We start from the raw sequence: 15,978 nt of genomic DNA, 5'->3' as shown, positions 1-15,978 counted from the left end.
CTTCGTTTGCCCTAGTGATGTCCTACGCAAAATTATTTGTGTGACCACTATGCTGATTACTACCCATACACACGGAATTCATACTTGTTTCTGTGCCTCCAATTGCTGAAGCATTAATTCTTATTATGCTTAACTGTATTTGCTGTTATACTTATGTGTATTTATGTATTTGTTTGGAATCTGTAACACCTTCCAAACAAAGGATGATGATGAGGATAACAGGCCCATATTTTATTTGTGTCGCCAAATTGAAATTTGAACCTCTCATATGCATGATTATGATTACATAGTATCAGAGACCTTAAGTCCTATAATAGACACAGGTATATGGCATTCAACAAAATGCCCATTCATATTTGATTAACTAATAATATGCTGGCATATTTACAAGTTATCATATTAATAACAGTCTTATATGAAAACACAAATAAAATTGTAGAAAGAGACCTATTGTTTCTTTACAAAATCTCTTTTCTTTTTTCAAGTAGAGGTCAACAATGCTGAACAGTCCAACATCATATGAAGGATTTAAGTAATTATTCACTCCCTTTTGACCTGCTGTTGAATGGGTGTACCATTGGTTAGCTTTGTTATGAAACGGGTCAAGTACGTACCAATGTATTAGAAGTGTCCACATTTGTTACTATTAATTTAACCACTTTCAAGAGATATAAAGGAAATATTGAATATTTTATTTTAATATATCTCTCTCTTTCTCCATCTATATCTCTCTCTCTCTCTCTCTCTCTATATATATATATATATATCTATATTTTATTCATCACAAAAGGGCTGTAACACTCAAAGTTGCTGACTGTTCCACCTCCTGCAGATTGAAAGAGAAGATAATCTGTCTGGGGGAAGACATGAATTGTCTGCTTTGCAAGGTCTTTTCACCACAGTAAAAATAAAAGATAACGAGCAGTTTTCAGAAAGATGCATCTCAAACTTCCTTTCAGAGGCTGCAATGCTTTTTTTTGCATTTCAATTGGTTTCACAGCTAGAGAATTACCTGCAATTTAAGACACTCAGAAAACATGTTGAGAGATGCACCTGCAAAGCGTGTTGAAGGTTTAAGTTTAGACAAAGCAGTAACAGGAGACGGCTTAATTTCCGGTAAGTGGCCTGCTTCCCTGAAGTGTTAGAAATGTAAAGCACAAATATATAAATTACCGATAATCCCCCTCCCCATAAAAAACATTGTTAAATTGATAAAACAGCAAATAAAGGATCAAAAAGCACACATACAACTTTTGTCAGTGGTGAACTGATAATCATTAGGCCTGATGAAGTTGCATGTAATGATGGGAAGGGAAGATACCGTTTCTGCTCATCTCTTGTATAGAGGTCTACATAAAAGTTTAAAATAAATAAAAAATTAAGCCTTATGATGGCTACAAGTGGCTACAGCAGCTGACCATCAGGAAGTGCTACCACCTCTACATAGGAGCAGAACCATTGTCAGTTTGACCTGTAGTGTTCAGGTTTGTGTTATTATGCAAAGGAGAAAAAAAAACCTGCAATGATCTCAAAGAAGCAACTACTGCTGCGCAATCTGAAGACTGCTATAAAGGACGTTCTTCAATCTATAGTGAAAAACAATATTGAGAAATGGAGAACATAAGATCGCAAAGAACCCATAAGCTATATCCAGGAATCTACAGGCCTTTGTCAACATGATAGACATGAATGTTCATGATTCTTCCATCAGAAAATTAATATATAATTAGGGCGTCTTGGTAAGATATCCAGAAGAAAGCCTCTTCTATATCCCAAAAAATGAAATAAAAAACATTGCAGTATGGCTTACATTTGCGAACACTTCTGGAACAATGTCATCTGGAAGACCACAGTGGAGTTGCTTGGTAAAACCAAAACATAATACGTCACTACAGAAACCGCATACCAACCATCAAGCACCAGGAGTGATGATTTGGGGTTTCTTTGCAAAACATGGATTGCCTTGCAGAGTACCATAAACTCTTTATACCAGAGGACATCTCCCTGACAACTGAAGTTTGGTTTGTAACAGTAACAGGACTGTTCCTAAGCATAGCAGCAAATCTATAACTGAATATCTATATATAATAAAAAAAAAAAAAAAAAGTTGTCACAAGACTGTGTAGACATCTAGGTTTTATGTGTATCCATAATATTTGGAGGCACCACCTGCTTATCATAAGAGGAGTGTATATATATTAATGCAATCCAGTGGTATGATGTATTTATCTTTGAAAAGGAAGGGAACCTTACGTGCTTCAGTCTTTAAAGACCACAGAAAAAAAGATGGTGTCACACACTTAGTGCTGTGAGGCTGTGAAAAATCTAATTTAATATGTACCAGCTGCTTACAAGTAGAGAAACTAGCCATTTTAAAATATCCACAAAATGGCTACCAGAACTATGTGTAGGCAAGGGGAGCACTTTAATCATACAACACTCATTTGAGACGTGTATAAACTTCTTCCATAGCAGATTCAGACACAAAACAGGCATAGTTAGAGGCGATCTTTATTTTTCACGTTTCTCTCTAAACACTATAAGTTTAAAACTACTCCCTCTAAATCCAATTACTTCACCGTGCTGTCCCTGGCTGAAGCGTTTAAGTTTAAGGACACTAGGATTTTAGTCCAGCAGCAGCATATATTTAAAAAAAGAAAGGAAAAAAAAAAAAAGAACCCGTCTCAGTCCAGTCAAAATATATTTTTTAAACCTTAAAAAAAAAATAATAAAATGGACAAAAACTTTAAAACAAAAGTCTGAAGTGCAAAAAAGTTATGTACCGTGCCCTTTCACTGTGGGATACTGACAGTCCCGGACACATGCAGTGAACCTTGCATATTTCCCTGAGCAAGCAGTAGGAGTGAAGCCCATGAAGAGCTGTATTGAGCAGTCCTGAACTCCATGGGATTTAGGCTTTGATCTCAGGTGCTGGCTGTGGCAGCTTTGATTCCATTAGATTGTTCTCCATCACATCTGCATCTTGCACAGCTTTGCACTGAACAGACCTCTCATATTTGGTTTTAAAAAGCAGTCCGTGACCTAAAGAGCAGACAACAGTGTGAGTGCTGAGAACGTGGTCTGTCCCAACATGCCCAGAGATAGCGCTCTGGGGATAGAAAACTGGTACCCACCTGCACAGTCTGCCATCTCCTTGAATGCCATTTTCTTGCAGCAGCTGCGACACATATGGAATACACACTTATTGCCCTGCAAAACAGGAAGGTTTACGGCTGAAGTCAGTGTATCCTACAGGACAAGCTGCAGGACAGTAGGTTAGAGGCACTAGCACAAAATTAAGTACAATTTATATTTAAACAAGCAGTATATAGACCATTTTAAGTCAATGTTCTATTAGAACCATCTATTTATGCTTCAAATAATGCTACACTCATTGCCTACTTCCTTTACCTCTAAAATCTGTTCCCTGGAATTACCTAGGCAATGTCTCTCAAAGTGGGCACACTTGTTCTGTCTATGTGGCAGCAAAGGAGTTTCCATGATTACAGAAAAATGGTAACGTTTATATATTAAACCCAATAGGCAGCAGAACAACGCACTAAAGCAGGGCAGTTCAAACATTATGCAGTTGGAAACATTATGCAGTTGGTAGTTGTGAAGGGGGGGTGTGATGTGTGCGCGCGTGATGAGCGCGCACACACACACACACGAATTGTGCATGCGCAGTACATACAGTGCACGCGATGATCTCGGAGCGTGCGTGATTGCCCCTACTGCGCATGCGCAGTCACACAAAAGAACCCCACTGTGTGTGCCGACTCAAGTCAGCACGCACACAGTGGGGGAAGATGATAGGGGTGATGACATCATCACCCCTGGCCCACACACAGCGTCCACGTGTGTGTGGTGAATCACCTCACACACGTTGCTGCTGGGAAGGCTGGGAGTTTCCGGGTCTAGACTATAAAAAGCCAGACCCGGGACTCACCCTCTCTCTCTCTGCCTGCCTGCCTCTGGACAACGAGCACTACACTACAGAAAATATATATTACACTATAGGAAAGGCAATATACTATTCTATAAGGATACACTACACTACAGCAAAGGATAGGAATACACTATACTACAGAAAACCTACACTACATAAAAGGATTCTATACTGCAGTAAAGTTCCCTACATTGCAGACAAAGAATTGGATCCAGGATACAAGGATTTGACAAGTATCATTGATAATATATATACACATCTATAAAGCTATATGTGTTTGTAGTGTTGATTTGACTATTTATATACATACATGGTTTGATATCTGTGATAGCTAAATTAATATTATAAAAACTAATTCTTATCAAGGATACATATGTAAAGTTAGGATAGTGTAAGGAATAAAGGTGGTGAACCTAGGGTTAATTTTATATTGATATACTATGTTATGTTGAACAACGTTATGATATATGTGTGAACTGTGAATGCAAGCTTTTCTGTGTTAACAGTAAAATACTTTGTTATAAATTACATATGGTGTGAGTATTGGTTATTTATAACGAATATATACTGTGAAGTACTGCCGAGATACAGTGGTTATTGTATAAATAATTCTGTAAAGCTAAAGTGTTATTTAGTGTGGTCAAAAGACTGAGTAAGGCCACATTGTGTAAGGAAAAGTGCAAGTTTTATAACGAGTGTATCGGAGAACAGAATAAGAGGATATTGTGCGCATGTGAGGCGCAACCACAGGTCCTTTGACAGTAGTACTGGAGGTTTCAAAAGTATATAGGTCCAACAGAGTAGTCATAATCAAGCAATTCAAAGGCTCTTTAGTCATACTGTAGTAGGTATAATGTACAATCAAATTCTACTTTTACTGTGCAAATAAAAATAGGCAATGGTCAATGAATCCTACTAGAAAAAAAATCACCCCTCCACTCCTCCCCATACTGTGGAACCAAATATAATTCTCTCTTCAAAATACAATGTTTTTGCAAAATGTGCCTGTGGCATGGCTCCTAGTGCCTCCGCCTTAACAACAGTATAGTGGTGGGCTTGCACAGGTTACAATATGTTGCACAATAAACATATGTCCTGCTTTAAAAAAACAAACAAACAGTATTTATGTATTGAGGTGGTCCCAAATCATAGGTTGGATTAGTCTATACTAAGGCATGTCGGAACGAAACAGCAGAAAAGTAATGCAGTACATCTGTCACCTTTTCTGGTGGTCAATTTTTGTTATCAGCTGTGCAAGCACTCATTCGCACGCTCAGCTTAACAGCCAACCATGGACACAGTGTTACCTTGGAGAAAGGGCTTTCTCCAGCAGGGCTTCTAAGTGCCCCTCTTGCAATAGAGGAAGATGTAAGCTAGTTACTGCATTAATGGGTCAATTGAACAAAAATACTTATTAGTGGTCCTTTAAAAGCTAAATTTTGAATAATTGCCTTTGAAAATCAAGATCTTAATGCAAATATGAAAATTATATATTTGAATAAATATGTAAAACTCACCTTGGGATTCCCACACTGATCGCATTTTGCATATTTAGCTAAAAAACAAAAAAAAACAACCCCCATGATTAATATTTTGCATGTAGGAGAGAATCTCAAGCAAAGGCCAGGCATTATTTTCTTATAGTGTATCTGGGCAGATAATGCATTGTCTAAACATCAAAACGTGTAAAACTCAAACTAAACTAGGTAATAGGAAGGAGGCTGGCCTAGCCATTTCCTATATAAGACAAGACAATATACATTAACAATATTCCCTCAAGTGTGACCTACGTTTTACAGATGCGTCAAAAATTTTGTTTGGATTACGCAGCTTCTTCTTCTGTTTGTTCTTTGAAAGCTGGTCCACATTCGCATCCTCTTCGTCCTCCAGAGCCCTCTTCGCTCGTACTCCACTCTCCTCTTTCCAAACATCTTTGGGCCTTAAAATGACAAAACGTAAATTTACGTCCAGCTTCCAGCTCAAAGCTTTTCACCTTTGAACGGACAACAATAAATTATAGACATGTTCAACAAGTGTAAGAAATCACAAGCTAATGTTTGGCCACTTCTAGTGGAGTTGGTCAACTGCTAAGCATCATTAAGCACAAAACACCCTTGTTTAGTCAATACTTGGTAAACTAATGCAGACCAAAGATATAAGCTTACGGTGGGCGGACATATGGTTGGCAAATCCAGTGTGGGAACGGCAAGTCACCTTTGACCTCCTCACCTTCTTTACTTTTAGATATTTCTTCCTACGAAAACAGGCGAGTCAGTGCAATACTGATCAACCAATAAGCAATTACACAAATAAAACACAATATATCTTTACCTGGCACTTAAGCTTCAGTTCATTATTTACAGCAATGATGCCTTCCAAGGACTTGGCTTTTGCCAGGTCCTCACGCAGCTCCTGGTAAACCTGCAAACTAGAACAAAAGCAGTGGAACATCTTATTTATATTGTTATACTGTGCCATAAACAGCCCCCCCCCCCCCCTTCCCTACTTCTATCTGGGCATGGGATGCATCAACTCAGGATGGTTTGAGATTATACTCAAAAGTCTGCACTAGCAGATCTAAGGAATCACGTGCCTATAGAAAACTTTCAAGACCTTATTTTTTTAGTTTAATCCATGAGTTGGACTACCCTGATTAAAAGTACTACATGGTTATTTTTCCACTGCATCAGGAAAGTGCTCATCCAATATTGTTCAGAACTCTCTGAATCTACTGCAGCTGTAATTTAATTAATACTTTAAGTCCGAGGAAACCTACATAACAAATGTCGCTGGCACGGTAGTCTAACAGCTGATGCTCCAAGCTGTTGACAAAGGAAGACAATTACAAATATACCTTTCTATTTCTATTTTATATATCTATATACAAGTTGTGGGCTCTAGATGTTATTAAGACCTTAGGGCATATGCTAGTATATAATGAATGCAGAAACACTCATTAGTGCATCTTCTACAATATTTTTCTTTGAAAAGGTGGGTTGGTTTTGTCAGTTCTTTGAAGTCTGGAGTATCTCATACTAATTTATGCTTTACCCCTGGAATTGGTCTGCATCATCAGAGTGTTAAAAACTTATTCGCTCAGAAGAAGAACTTCAAGCGAAGAGAATTGATACACACAGTATGACTCTAGGGGTCTTCCTCCTAAGAATGCACAACGAGTATCTACTGTACAGTTATATGAGGAGCATAATGAGCAAGACCAAAAAGTCTCACTGCAACATCCACAGGAAAGGAGACATCTGCATTTCAATTTCAAAAGATGCAAACGGTCCTCTGGAGAATTAAGCTTTAATGTCAGCATAAATATTTTAACGGAATTCTAATAAATTTGTAGAAAAAAACCCCCCAAAAAAAACCAACCTAACATATCAATATGGTCGCAGACTTGAAAAAAAAGATAGACAGTAAGTACAACCTATCAAGAGTACACGTTTATCCGAGTGGGTATGGCCACTTAAATTGCCCCCCCTTAAAAACTAAAATCAGCAACGGCAATCAATCAGAACAGCAGGTTTTTTGTAAAATAACATTATGTATTTCTTAAGCGAGATCTCATAAAAAAAAAAAGCCTATTATTGGACATTATTTTGTCTACCAACAACTAATGTCTGAAATAACTCATTTATATTTCTAGTGTGCAATGCTCAGACTTCTAGGTGTAATGAGCTCTAAAGGCTGGTTCCAATATGTCACACAATGCCCGAAAAGGCCATTACTCACCTGTGGTGACAAAGTTTGAAAAGGTGTGCCCGCACAAAAGACAAAGGGCATGGGTATTGCTGTGCAAGCTCTAAATATTCCTCTGCCATTTCCCACACCAAGGGATTCTTCCCTTCAAACAAGGCCGGGTTGTGAAGATTTCCCTCTAAAAAGAAGAAAAAATAGACACATGACATTAGATGGCTGTGGTCTGACAGTAACACCATATTAGTATTGGGTCAAGACCCCTAACTGAGCAGCTTTCTTTTGTCTAAACCCACTTAAGCCTGACATATAGAGATAGCTATAACTATCTATATCTCTTTACAGACAAGCTAGATTCCAAAAAAACGTGTATTAGTGTTCAATAATAGGAAATGTAAAACCACCAATTTACATTAGTATGTATAGAAAGCTGTGTTACTAAGCTGAATAATATACATGAAACAACTGACAAGTTTATAAAGTCCACCATCTGACAGAGTGATTGTCAGCTTAGTAGGCTTACTTTAAGGAAATACAGTGTATGGATTAGTCCATTTACATTATAGCACAGTGATGGCTAACCTGTGACACTCCAGGTGTTGTAAAACTACAAGCCCCAGCATGCTTTGCCAGCTATCAGCTGGCTATCTACTGGCATAGCATGCTGGGGTTTGTAGTTTCACAACACCTGGAGTGTCACAGGTTAGCCATCACTATTATAGCACCTCATTTGTCTGTAGTCTGTTTTTTTAAACACTTCAATTAAGTTTAATATCACAGTGCATATCAGATACAGCAACATAACACATGTATGACATATTACTAAGGAACATAGATAAGAATACAGATTTCCCAGATGTGATCTCAGTACAACTCTCAATGTACTAGGAGGATTCTATACCAGAGCTCCCTGAGTACAGACCATAAGGATCACCAATGGGGACTATATATGTCTTCAAAATAAGTAAAGTTATGCTTCTTTAGAAGGTACCAAGCTAATCAAAGTGGAAGTAATCAAGCATCTGGTGGCCACGTATGCATGTTGAATGGATGCATTAGGTCACTGGTCTGACCTTTTAGCCAAACAATGCAATCAAAGTTCTCTTCCAGACTATAACATAGCATATCATTCAAAAGTTGAAACCAGTAGCTCATGGTGCCCAGATGTGTAGTCATCCATGCCACAACCTCTAAAACAGGTTGGTGAGAATTGATGGAACAAGTGCAGTTTAGTGGGCAATACATCCTAAGAATAGAGAATCTTGAAGCTATTCTTCTTTACATTCATATTTATTGAACATTTATGTTTTCTAGGATAGACCACTGCTCATTCTCATTTATATGGTGGACAGTCTTTCATGCCAAAGCAATAAGTAAAAGGTCGATACTAGGCCACACCCCATAGACCTAACAGATTTTTAAACTTTCTTCTCTACAAGGCCTACATACAAAGCGGAAGACCTAAGTAGACCTCAACAGGAGGAGAAAAAAAAAAAAGGAGGAGCCTGGGGAGAAGTGTAACAGACACTGAACAGACTCTACCCAGTAGTGAGATTTTACATTACATCCACTAAAACCTGCCATGGGTAGGGAGAGCTAAAGAGCCCTACTTGAATTCTCCAAGTAGGGCAAACAGGAGAGCTAGGTCAGAGTGAACAAAGTGAAGACTGCAAATAAAGCTATGGGATCGATTTAAAAGACTTCTAATGCTATTCATAAAGCTGCAATAGAATGCAAACTGCCTTAAGGAGAGTCTCGCAACCAAAAAGATTGATCTAGGCACAGGTAAGCAAACTGAACAAGCGTCTTGCAAAGCAATATTATCCACAAGCAACTCAGATGAGATTCATACTGTACAGGCAACATCAAACTGGCAGACGCACATTGTGCATTGTAGGTCTCCTAGCACATATGCACTCAACACACACACAGAGTATGTTCATAAGGAGACTGCTGCCAGGCATGCCTGTGGAGAAAGTATGTAGGAATTAAATCCTAGTAGCTTGCTGTGTAAGCGATAGACATAAATGGTAAGCCCTACATAAATTTAGTAGATTTATATTGGTTTCTTAAAATACTGCCAGATGGGGTTGAGACATCCATCAAACCCCTGTGAGCGGAGGTAAGTGGTTAGGCAGGGGCTGGTCAGGCAAAGATCCTAGGAGGATTCTCTGGCCATCTGATAGCTATGACAGAGAGGAGACAACCACTGAATTGCACCATAAATTCGAACATAAATCTCCATTGGTATTTGACCTTCCTTACTTTTAGGTCACATATGTGGGTTAAAGTGATGGAAGAACAGTAGGGCAATTAGGAGTTATGAAAGACAAAGTTCTGACACAATCCCCACTTGATAGAAAAATGGCAGTATAATGTCTATGGGAGGGATCATACCAGCCTGGCTTAGCCCACAGTGCAGTGACAAGGATTAACCTGGACACCTGGGAGTGAAGTGAGGATGCTTCAGCATAAGCTAGATAAAAAGGGCTCCAGATCAACAATTTTTTCTGTTGTGTGCATCTTCTTGGCCCTCTTGAAAGGCTTTACTGTTTGTTAGAGACAAAGTCTCTGTCTACCTGTGAGCAGTGAGCTGCTGTATCTTAAACTGTTATCTCAACTGTGCTCACGGTGTCAGCTAAGACAGCCATACTGGACTTCACCTCTTCCACCACTTATTGGTGGATGATGTAAATATTTTTTTATATACAGCCTTTTAAAGATCTTTTTTGAAGTATGGAGCACGCTATATATTATAGCTGTTTGCAATGTGTTTGCTGTGTTGCCATGTTGGCTCCATATGCCCATGCTGGTTTTCTCATCACCCGCCCGACTCCTAATAGATACACTTTGGCCCCGCAAGGGACCTTTAAAGGATCTTAAGCAACTGAAATTCTGCTCACTAATGAGCCCTTTCAGATAACTAAAATGCCCACTGTGCTATTGAATCCAGCTTAGAACATGTCCATATACTATGCTAGCCAAACGCTGCCCCCTGAAGTCTCAGGTTTATTACGTGCATCCGATTCCATGAGGACACAGTCTTTAAGATGTTGGAGGGGGAGCTGTATGTACAAGAGTGGGGAGGTATTTCATGAACAGTAGTTGAAATTAATGCTGAACAATGTATTTTGGCTCCATGGTTCACATGGGGGGAAAAGAAAAAAAAAAAAAAAAAAAAAAAAAAAAAGAGGCAAAATGTTGCCATATTCATCCATCTCATTATTCATCCAGTGGCCACTTTATTAAATACATCTTTTTAATACCGGGTAAGAATCTCCATTTGACCCCAGAACAGCCTGAATTGTTTGTGGCATGAATTCAACAAGGTACTGGAAACATTCCTTAGAGCTTCTGGTCCATGTTGACTTAATAGCATAACGTAATTGCTGCAGATTGTCAGCTACACATTTATTGCTGTGAATCTCCCATTCGACCACATCCCAAAGGTGCTCTATTGGATTGAGATCCGGCGATTATGGAGGCCATTGTATTACACTAAACTCATTGTCATGGTTATGTAACCAGTTTGAGATGTGTTTTATGACATGTATATCCTGTTGGAAGTAGAAGATGAGTAGACTGTGGCCATAAAGAGATATACATGGTCATCAACAATGCTCAGATAGGCGGTGGCATTTAAATCATGCTGAACTGGCATTAAGGGCCCTAAGGTGTGTGCATAGTAAACATTTTCCATACCATTATACCAGCACCAGCTTATACCGTTGACACAAAGCAAGACGGATCCATAGATTCATGCTGCTTACGACAAACTCTGACCCTAGCATCCACATGTTGCAGCAGAAATCAAGATACGTCAGACCAGAAAACACTTTTCCAATCATCAACTGTCAAATTTTGACAAGTCTGTGCTCAATTTAGCCTCAGTTTCCTGATCTCAGCTGACAGCAGTGAAATCCGGTGAGCTGTAGCCCATCCACTTCAAGGTTTGACATGCTGTGCATTCAGAGATGATGTTCTGTATACCACTGTTGTAACGCATGGTTTTTACTGTCACCTTTCAGTCAGTTTAAACCAATCTGGCCATTCTCATCTGACTTGTCTCATTAACAAGGCATTTTCACCTACAGAACTACCACTCACTGGATGTTTTTTGTTTTGCGCACCATTCTCTATAAATTCTAGGGACTGTTGCGTGTGAAAAACCCAGGAGATCAGCAGTTTCTGATATACTTAAACCACCCTGCCAGCCATCAACAATAATTCCAAAGTCAGTCACCTTCATCCCATTTCTTTTCCATACTGGTGTTTGGTCTGAACAACAACTGAACCTCTTGACCATAGCTGTATGCGTTTATGAAGTGAGCTGCTGTTCCATGATTGGCCGATTAGATATTCGCATTAATGAGCAGTGTACCTAATAAAGTATACACTGAGCATAATATATATATATATATTATATATATATATATATATATATATATATATATATATATATATATATATATATATATATATATATATATATATATATATATATATAAAACCTGTAAGTAAAAGACTACAAATGTGTTAGTGTCTTAAATGTTCCTCTGGCATTTCTATAATATATGAATATATTCTGAAAGCTGCAGATTCTCCTGGTGTCTGAATCAACCATTTGGAGCTTAAACAGGGAACATAAAACAAATGTACATACAATTATCATTCCAATATAAATGGAATAATATAAACACAGGGTATTTCTCAGTAATTGGATTATCTTTAAATATGCAGTAATCCTCTTTGCCAGGTCTACAAAAGATGTATACCCCCTTAAAAAAGAACCCAAACACATTCTAATTTCATGTTCACATTTGAAATATTTTCCTGTGAAGTATGATCTAGTAATGAACAGCAGAGATACATTGATTTGCCAAGACGTTGACCTACTGAGCACTATTAGGTACTTTTCTGTTGACTTCAGCAACACAGGCTAGTATGTCCACATGCTCTTCATTACCCAACTGAAAGTAAATCTACGACCGACAGGTTTATATGTGTAATTTTTCTGATTTTTTTTATCCTTCATTCCCTATGAAATCAGTGCACTTCCCTTTTGATATACAAAATATAAATGTACCATTTAATAAATCCATTATTTTCTGTAATTCATCACAACAGTAGAAATTGGAATTTATTGAGTCTAGGGGCAAAAGTGACAACTATTCCACAGATCTAAACAAAGAACCACAAACCTGCACTCATCACACCATGTACTCCGGTCTCTTGAATACAACGATCCACGTCACAAAGGTATTGTATGTTTCCATTTGCAAAAACAGGAATATTGACAGCGTTCCTGTATCAGCCATGATAGGAAAAATATAGTTACTAAATGATTGGAAGAAGCTATTTAATTCTACATGAAAACACAGTGCATGACCCTGACAAATATGCATAGAAAAGCGGACTTTTAATCATTTTATCAATGAAGGTAGAAACCACTCGTATATTTTTGCAGAAAAAAATTAGCATTTTTTAAAAGAGTTTCCATACAGCATCTCCAAAATCCTACTGCCTAAAACTGCCAAACATGGGGAATAATATAGTTAATGCCACAGAATTCAGCCTTTTGGCAACAACTAAAAAAACTTGCATTTAACATAGCAATAGGATAAGAACGTTTTACTCGCCGGTCCCAGAACACCAAGGCAAAATACTTAAAAGTATGATCGAGATGGGCAAAGTCACGGTATGCGGTGCGGTCCCTGGCTGAGGATTTTGAACACATTTGATGTCTTTCACCTCCATTTTTTTAGAACTTGAGAGTGCTTCTCCCCCCCATACGTATTTCCAACATCACGGGTTAACCGCAAACACTCACCTATCTTATTGTCTTTACCAAGTCTTAATATTCCACATCTAAAGTGGAGAGATTTTAAGAGCTGAACAAAATATAATATTTGTTACTCTATATTGCCATTCAGGTACCATGTTTTTTATGATGATGTGCAATGCGATATCTGGATTGTTATTATGCTACTGCTAAATATCATCATCATTTATTTATATAGCGCCAAAATATTCTGTAGCGCTTTACAACAATTGGATTGTGGAATGCAACATGTCTTAGAACTATGTCACATTTTTATTTTGTACTATTATTTTAAAAATCTCAATAAAAATATTTGATTTAAAAAAAAACAAACAAACTTGCATCTCATGGCAGATGGCATGGAAGCATATGGAGTTGTGTTTTCGTAGCTCTGGTGAAAAGTTTCTCCTTACCTGCCACCACAAAGGATCTGTCCTTCCCAACTTTTCCTATCAGACGCAGAATTGCAGTTTATTAGGAAGATAAGAATATTTCACCAAAGTGAAATATTAAGTGAAATATTAGCAGAGCACTGCTTGATGGTGTCATTGTGAACCCTCTATGATATTGGACAGCATAAAGCACTGGACCTTTATATGCATAAGTATTTTTGTTCTTTTATATTGTGCAAACGGTGGTGGACATTTATAAAAGTTAGGGCACAGGAAAAATGTGGCGCCAACCATAGCAATCAATCAGATGCTTGCTTTCATTTTCTAAACTGCACTACAAAAATTACAACTATAATCTGATTGGCTGCTACACCACAGTACTAACTGTGCATTAGTTTTCATAAATGACTCCAATCATCTTGGCCTTGGAACTTTATTCCCAGAAGCAGTCTGTCACCATCAATGTCGCAAGGCACCTATGGGCCCCTGTTGCAGTTGTGACCGAGTCACAGATCAAATAATGAAAGTAATGATTCAACTGCTTTGAAAAGCTCACCTCACAGCTTTGATATGTTCCCATGAAGCGACACCTGTTAGGGGACCTTTCTGTTCCTTGGTACGACCATGAACTGTGAGTAGCTGAAACAACAGGATATTTTAAGAAGCCAAAAAATTGTAGGTAAACGTGTTAAAGGGCAACACAGATGTATAGAGATACCCACCTGACACCCCGCTCTGTCCAGTAACTTGGCATATGACACAGTTTTTTCAATTTCAGGGAATACCCGGATTTTGCAAGTGATGGGAACAGACAATTTCTGGTGTGCCAGCTGAACTATGAGAAAGAATTCAAAATAATTGAATATGTAAGAAACACAAGGGAGTAGTAAACCATGTACCATGAGTATTGTACAGTGAAACTTACTCATTTTCTCCAGAAGCTCCCACTCATCTTGTAGAAAAGCACCATAGTGACCTGAATAACAACAGGTCTAAATGTTAATGGAAAATATGTCGGCCAAGATAAAAATCCAACTTATCTTATCAATGTATCACACAAGACAAATACATCTGTTTGTATTATATTTATTCTATGAAGACTAAATGATTCATTTATATTTTACTTTCTCTGTCTAAACCCCCCCCCTTCCAAATTTTCGTTTGATAATTTTAAACAGTCTATTTATCCACTTTATAGTGTAATATAGGCCTTTTAATGTTATGTTTATTAGTGTTCTAAGTGGTGGGATCCTCTGTACTCATGGGGAGTTCTTGGTGTCCAAACTGTGATGTACTATACAATGGGGGGATATAACAGTGAATGGTGGATTATAATAATGAAGTAATGTCTTACTAAAGTGAAATGTTGAGACTACCAGTGATATTATATGTAGAACCAAGGACTATTCTAGATGGGAAACTATATAAATGTTGAGTGTCCTGCACCTTACCACTATGCCCGCCTGCAGGACAAACCTTGTAATATGGGCTTTGTGATTGGATACACATGGTGGTGATGACGTGTGTCATTCTTGTCATGGAATGACTACTGTCACTAGGCTTGTACACAATGGTGGAACGCACAGCAATGCAGGGCCGTATGTGGAGTGTACATCACACAATTTGGAAATGTGAGGGCGCAGGAGTTTAGAGCAGAAACAGAGGTTATATAGATGTGTAAGTGGTGACTGCTTTATTCACTTTTAGTGATCTTGAAAAAGATCAGTTTTAGGGACTGAAACATTAACTATATGCTATAACAAAAATTAATTAACAATACTTGATTGAAGTACAAGTCTGGCGAGTACTCTCGTCCTAAACTTTCTGTTGGAGCAGCCAGAGAAGGCTTGAGACGTGGGAGAGCACCCAAACAACTTGATTTGGTACAATGCACACAAAAAATTAAAAAAGAGCTACAAATTTCACTTCTTCAACCCCACCCCCAATTAATTTTTCAGCTGCAGTAATACTATAGTTTATAGCTACAGGGACTTTTTTACAATGCACACAATTAAAAAGAGGAGACATACACAATTTAGCACCATAAAGCTTACCTCTCTTTGCAATCATTTGCGGGCAACCGAGGTTCAAGTCAATGGCATCACAATAGTCCT

The 15,978-nt window shown here is 38.1% G+C and overlaps 1 protein-coding gene across 1 annotated transcript in view; it reads right to left on the bottom strand.

The window, feature by feature from the left end:
- Positions 1 to 2,498: 2,498 nt before the first annotated feature.
- Positions 2,499 to 15,978, bottom strand: part of DUS1L (dihydrouridine synthase 1 like) — a 14,763-nt gene continuing 1,283 nt past the window's right edge. Inside the window, exons 2-13 of the mRNA XM_075216779.1 lie at positions 15,919 to 15,978; positions 14,790 to 14,840; positions 14,587 to 14,699; positions 14,421 to 14,503; positions 12,853 to 12,956; positions 7,688 to 7,832; positions 6,281 to 6,377; positions 6,115 to 6,203; positions 5,740 to 5,888; positions 5,467 to 5,504; positions 3,135 to 3,210; positions 2,499 to 3,042 (exon numbers count right to left, since the gene is read on the bottom strand). The exon at positions 15,919 to 15,978 is cut by the window's right edge and continues 49 nt beyond it. Of these exons, the coding sequence (XP_075072880.1) occupies positions 2,912 to 3,042; positions 3,135 to 3,210; positions 5,467 to 5,504; positions 5,740 to 5,888; positions 6,115 to 6,203; positions 6,281 to 6,377; positions 7,688 to 7,832; positions 12,853 to 12,956; positions 14,421 to 14,503; positions 14,587 to 14,699; positions 14,790 to 14,840; positions 15,919 to 15,978 (1,136 nt within the window). The 3' untranslated portion in view covers positions 2,499 to 2,911. The remainder of the gene's footprint in view (positions 3,043 to 3,134; positions 3,211 to 5,466; positions 5,505 to 5,739; positions 5,889 to 6,114; positions 6,204 to 6,280; positions 6,378 to 7,687; positions 7,833 to 12,852; positions 12,957 to 14,420; positions 14,504 to 14,586; positions 14,700 to 14,789; positions 14,841 to 15,918) is intronic.

Source organism: Mixophyes fleayi, chromosome 6 (assembly GCF_038048845.1).
Source record: "Mixophyes fleayi isolate aMixFle1 chromosome 6, aMixFle1.hap1, whole genome shotgun sequence".
Lineage (NCBI taxonomy): Eukaryota > Metazoa > Chordata > Amphibia > Anura > Limnodynastidae > Mixophyes > Mixophyes fleayi.
This window is presented reverse-complemented; position numbering and strand designations above follow the sequence as displayed.